Source organism: Tenrec ecaudatus, chromosome 12 (assembly GCF_050624435.1).
Source record: "Tenrec ecaudatus isolate mTenEca1 chromosome 12, mTenEca1.hap1, whole genome shotgun sequence".
NCBI lineage: Eukaryota > Metazoa > Chordata > Mammalia > Afrosoricida > Tenrecidae > Tenrec > Tenrec ecaudatus.
The window spans coordinates 3,662,867-3,669,092 of NC_134541.1; the positions used below are offsets into that span (position 1 = coordinate 3,662,867).

General features: G+C 42.3%; 1 protein-coding gene across 1 annotated transcript; it reads right to left on the reverse strand.

Annotated features, from left to right (window-relative positions):
• Positions 1 to 419: 419 nt before the first annotated feature.
• LOC142422323 (intraflagellar transport protein 20 homolog) lies at positions 420 to 1,254 on the reverse strand. Its single transcript, XM_075527728.1, has 2 exons — positions 834 to 1,254; positions 420 to 671 (listed from the first exon to the last, which is right to left on the reverse strand). The coding sequence occupies exons 1-2, from the start codon at positions 1,148 to 1,150 to the stop codon at positions 662 to 664; spliced, it is 327 nt and encodes a 108-aa protein (XP_075383843.1). The 5' UTR covers positions 1,151 to 1,254; the 3' UTR covers positions 420 to 661.
• Between the last annotated feature and the right edge of the window lie 4,972 nt (positions 1,255 to 6,226).

A 6,226-nucleotide genomic window follows, 5' to 3' on the forward strand; every position in this document is an offset into this window, starting at 1 on the left:
CTAAAGGACTTCCCATCCTCACTTTTAGGCGCATCCGTGCTGCAATTCTATCAAGACAGAGTCGTCTCCTCTTGTTGTAGCAGGCAGTCATTTCAATATTCGTCACTACTGCCATCATTGAATGGATCTACTCTCCTATTAATGCCTCAGTGAGGCGATAGCTCACTGTTCTTTGGACTTGCATCTCTCGAATGACAAATGACTGCAAGCATGTTTTCGTATGTTTGTTGGCCACCTGAACATCTTCTTTGGCGAAGTGTTTGTCATGTCCTCTGTTGATTGTTTAATTGCATTGCTTGTCTTTGCTGTTGTTGTTTTGAAGTTTGCTACCAGTTTTAGAGATTAATCCTTGGACAGACATGGATGTCATTAGCAGTTTTTTTTCTTCAGTAAAATGAGTTCTTATTAATTCTTTTTTTTTTCCATTTGAAAAGTCATTCATTGCTTTCCCCTCAAAAGTTTTGTGGACTTAAAAAAAAAAGATAAAAGTTTACAGATTGCTTAGTTCAGACTTAGCATGAAGAGGTGGGGACTTGTGACGGCTGGTGGCCACCACGCCTCCATCTGCAGCAGAGGCTTTGGCACTCTAGAACAGGCTTCCCCAAGCGGGTATCCCTGCCTTCAGGGAAGGGTTCCTTATGCGCAGCCCACGTGGCGTGGCTCAACCATCACTGGAAGGGCACAGAGGTTTGTTTGGTCTCTTTTACTTTAGTTTTTGCCTTCCTGCTATAAAAATGAATCACATTGCAGTTCATTTCTGAAATATAAATTGGTCAATAAATTCATTTTGTTCTGCTTCTACTTTACACAAAGCTTCATATTCAACCCGATACCTTTCTAGCTGCATTTTCTTCTCTGCTATTAGTGCCTGGAGCTGCTGCTGCTGGGCTTCTCTCTGCTTTGCTATAGACTTCAGCAAGTTCCGAGCACCAATGGCCTTCATCTTCTCATTTTCTGCTTCTTTTGCAAGTTGGTCCACCAGCCCGATTAAGCCACCAACTATTTTCTGGAACTGACCGATTTTGTCCACAAAGTCCTTGCACTCCTCCTTGAGCTCTATGGTCTGCTGCGTGACCTCTGGGTCCAACACCCGCAGCTTGTTCAGCTCATCGAAGTGCAGCCCTGCTTCCCCCAGGATGTCCTTGGCCATAGCTGCAAGACACGTAACAGGGGTGCGCTGCGGGCCAGGCTGCTGCCTGTGCCAGCTAAGCCCTCGGGCCGGTGCCTCCCTGCCAGTCTGGCTGCCTCGGCCGCTGCCACCCTTATTAATTCTTTTAGTGACCGCGTTCACTATACCTAAGTGTCTAATTTTAGGAGGTTTCAGTCATCTATTGTGTTGTCTGGTGTTTGTGTATTTTTATTATGTTCAATATTGTATTTATGTCATGTATTAGAGCCCCTAATTGTGCACCTGTGCTTTCACTGATGATCTTTATAGTTTTTGGTTTTACATGTAAGTCTTTGACCCATCTCGAGTTTACTTTTGTATATGGTGTGAGATATGAGTGGTGGTTTGTTCTTCTGCAAATTGACATCCAATTTTGTAAGCGCCATTTGTTAAGGAGACGATCTTGTCCCCAATGAATGTGTTTGGGCCTTGTGCGTAAGTGGATCGATTTCTTTCTGGGGTCTGAATTCTGTTTCCGTGGCCATGTGTCTGTTGTGCCACAACCACACCATTCTGACTGCTGTGGCAGTGTAACAGGTGTTAAGATTGGGGCGGGAGAAGCCTCCTACTCTATTCTTTTGCATAGACCTCTGTTTGTCTAGGATCTCTTTCCTTTCCACTAAAAGTTGGAGATGACATTTTCCATCCTTTAACAAACGGTGTGGAACCTGATCATAATTTCATTATCTCTGTCAATCATTTTGAGTAGTGACATCTTTGCATAATATAGTCTTTCATCTAGTTAGACCTCTTTTGGTTTCTTGTAGACGTGTTTTGTCATTTTGTTTGTACAGGTCTTTCGTTTCTCTGGTTCAAATGTATCCTTAAGTATGTTATCCTTTGCTGAGCGTTGCAAACCGTGTTGTCCTTACTTGGTTTTCAGAACTCTTTTGTTAGCATCAAGAAATCCCACTGAGTTTTGTAGGTTGGCCTTGTATCCTGTTACTTTCTTGAATCTTCTAAGTGGTTCTAATGACTTTACTGCTGAGCCTTTGGGATTTGGGATGTATGTAATCACATCATCTGCAAATAGAGAGCATTTTGCTTCTTTTTTTGCCAATCTGGATACTTTTGGTTGCCCTTCCTTAGTTTCTAGCCCTTACTAAGACCTCCAGCCCAATACTGACTAGGGTTGGTCATAAAGGACATCCTGGTCTGGCCCTCCTTTGCAAGGAGAATGCTTTCGGTTTCTCTCAGCTGAGAGTAATGACATCCATTGATTTTGTATATATACTCTGTATTGGGTCGAGGAATTTATCTTCTGTTCCTATTTTGCTGAGCTTCTTAAAATTAGAAACAAACATTGGAGTTTGTTAAATTCCTTTTCTGTATCAGTTGATAGGACCATGTGTTTTTTTTTCCCTTTGTTTTTCTAATCTTGAAACTTTTTGTTTGTTTTGCACGTGTGGAGCCATCTTGTATAGCTGGTAGGACCCCCACTTAGTCATAATATATATATTTGTTGGATATTGTTGAATTCTATTGAGAATGTTTATATCCGTGTTCCTGAGGGATGGTGGTCTATAGTTTTCTTTCTTCGGTAATGTCTCTGCCTGTGTGGAAGACCAGGGCTTTGCTCCTTCACAAAATGATTGGGGAATTCCCCTACTCTAGAAGAGTTGGGTAGAATCAGTGTCAGGTCTTCTCTGAATGTGGTATAGAATGCACTAGTGGAACTGTCTGTTCAATTGCACACTGTTAGAAGGATGAATTATAGAGTATATTAATTACATCTCAATAAAATCTTTAAAATATTGCCAACTACTAAGAGTATAGGTACACACATATTTTTATTGCCACTTATCAAAGGCTTTAAAAGAAAACTGGAAGGTATCCCAGACTCCCAAATGCCTTATTAGCACCAATTGAGTGTCAAATGGATCTTCTCTTTTGCCCCATGAAAATGGAGTGTTATATTGGCCTATTGTATAGCGCTCATACTTTATTCCCCATGGTGCACCCAGATGCACACAGCCTGAATCTAGTTTGCTGTCTGTTCACTCCCCTCTTATTGCATAATGACATGAGCCAAGTACAGAGGAAGGAGACTCGGTGCATCAGCATCCTTTTAGGACTGGGTAGTCAAGAAGCAAATCCAACACAGTGGTGTCCTTCCTGCCCTTACCTGGTTGTTGGACTCGCTTGGCTGCATAGAGTCCACAGTAAAAGGTACAGGCACATTTGCTAGAAATGCTTATTGTGTGGGCATTGACAGAAACTAACTTTCAAATCTCTGCAGATGCACTGAATTTTGCTTGGAGAAGCTAATTCCTAGTTGAAATGTAACTCCAAATTGGAAAAAAAATCATAAAATATTAGGCCTTTGCTACGAGGCATGTGGCTGTAAAAGAAACCCTGTATCATTTACATAGAAATAAATACAATGCCTTCGTGCTTAATTTGAAAGCACATTCTGTCTTTGTGATGAACACAAGGGTTAGAGCTTGGTGAGGGAACTTGCCTTGTCACAGACGCGGATGCAGAAACTCCATGGCTTCTCTCCTACTTAACAGAAGTAAATGGTGGATAGTGAAAGATAACCGGCTATCACAACCTCAACCTATGGCGGAAACCATGATAAGAATTTTCTAACCATTATAACAAGATCATGGAAATGTTGACGGTTGGGCATGGAGGCAATTATAAAATTTCACATGGAATAACTTCTCAGTGGGTTGTACAAGGTCTGTAATTTTATGGGTAAAGGTTAAATGCCTTATTATCACATCCTGTCCCTCTTCATGTAGCCTGTATTACCTGCTGATTTTTAGATTTCCAATTACTCATTAATTAAGGAAAGGTCTCTTGTGAAATGTGGTCCTTTCTACATTTGATTCGTACCGTGGAGACAAATAAGAAATATTTTAGCTGTGTTCCAATGATAATAACTCTCATCTTTGAGAATTAGTCAAGAAAACTTGGATCTTTGTTCACAATCATAGGTACTGACAGCCTGGTTTCTCCTTCACCTTTTATCATTTTTCTTTAGCAGCTTCGATTTGTTTCATCTCCACCATTTAAAGGTCAATCCATTAATGACCTGGACCTAACTTTTAGGCTTGAAATTAAGGAGAAATTTATAGCACTAAATGAGCCAGAAGGGGCTAGACTGAAGAGTTTCTCAAACTCCAAGGGTTGTCAACAATTCGACCTTGAGCCTCATCAGGAAAAAAAAAAAGTGTCATTCCAGACACTTCCACCAAAGGCTATTTGATAATTGGAAAGGAAGACAAAGTCGAGGAGGAAATATTGGACAAGTATAGATTTTCAAATGCAATGTGTTTTTAATGGGCTCTTCAGATGTCTACCCAGGAACAGTTTGCTATTAAGTGGGTTCTGTATCACGGTGACCTACATATATCAGCATAGAGCCGCGGTCCCCCTGCTTTCATTTTAAATTCATTGATTTTTGCCGTGACTGTTGTTGTGAGTACACACAGCAGAACCGCTCAACAATAAATACAAGGACACTTCAGTGAGGATCACACTCTTGACATGGTGCCACCGCTCCCTCCCCACTTTCCTCAATTGTCTCCCCGTTAACATAAACTCAGCACCCCATACATTTTCCATTGAAGCTTTCTAGTCGCCCTTGTCAATTGATCGCATAGAAATAGCTTTTCCAACCAATGCCCATGGCAAATATTCTTTCTTAATTCAGCTAAAATCATCTGGTTGAAAGAAGACTTCGGAGGATAGCTTCAATGGAGAGTTGACAAGTCCAAGGTTGTCTTTGGGGATGCTTTCCTGTACTCATCCCATCTCACTCCCGACATCAAGTCAATGCTGACTCGTAGCAACCCCGGAGAGCAGGGTACAACTGCCCCCTGTGGATTTCTGAGAATGTAAATCTTTGGAAGTAGAAAGCCTCCCAACAGTTGGTGGGTTCAAACTGCTGAACTTGTGGTTAGCAGCCCAAAGCGTAACACATCACTCCACCAGGGCACCTACTCAATGAATCGAGGAAATCGAATTGAAATTTAATTTGGGAGCTGGTCTGCAATGCTCCCTTTGCGATCGGGACGTTTCTATAGCACCTTTGCCCGTTTGAGCCGCCCAGCACTAATGGCTAGGCACTAACTTGTTCTTCAGGTCTAATGGCTGTTCTTCCGGTCTAATGGCAAAGGAAGCAGTCGTTCACAAGGTAATGGGCCACACATTCCTTACCCTCCTCCCATCCCTGGCTCTCCTGCCTCAGTTGCTCCAGGTGAAAAAAAGACCAGGGTTGCACCATGAATGGCTTGCAAGCTTTTAAGACTCCAGACACTACACAAAAAGGAGGTGTCACAGAAGCACTAAACATCTTACTAGGCCACCAAGCTGTGATCTCTCACGAACCCATGGCCCTGAACTTCCAAACCAAGAAGCCATCCCCCATGACGTGTTTGGTTTAACATAAGCAGCCTCAGAAAAACTCTTTGTTGTTGTTGTTACAAATATATCCATCACATGTTTGTTGTTGTTGGTAGGTGCCATCGAGACTCAACCTAAAGCTACCCCATGTACAAAATCACTTGCCTGGCCCTACACCAGCCTCACAACCGTTCCTATTGAGCTCATTGTGGCAGCCATGGTGTCAATCCATCTCCTTGAGGGCCTCCCGTCTCCTTTGCCAAACAGGATGGCCTGCTCCAGGGACTGGTCTCTTCTGATAATATGGCCAAAGGTTGTGAGACGAAGCCTTGGCATCCTTGCCTCTAAGGAGCACACTAGCTGTACTTCTTCCAAGATAGATGAGTTTGTCCTTTTAGCAGTCCATGGTACTTTCAACCTTCCTCTTCAGCAATGCAATTCAAATGCATCTATATTTCTATGGTTTTCCTGATTGAATGTCCAACTTTCTCATGCGTATGATGTAATGTAGAACATTATGACTTGAGTCAGGTGCACCTTAGTCCTCAAAGCAACATCCTGGCTTTTCAATCATCTAAAGAATCTTGTGAAGCAAAATTACTTAATGCAACTCATCTTTTGGTCTCTTGGCTGCTGCTTCCATGAGTATTGATTGGGGATCCATGTAAGACAAGATCCTCTTGGTCCAGTTGTGAGGATTTTCGT

Excerpts from the sequence above, each read along its gene's own strand:
- LOC142422323 (XM_075527728.1), bottom strand. The coding sequence starts at position 1,150 with ATGGCCAAGGACATCCTGGGGGAAGCAGGGCTGCACTTCGATGAGCTG.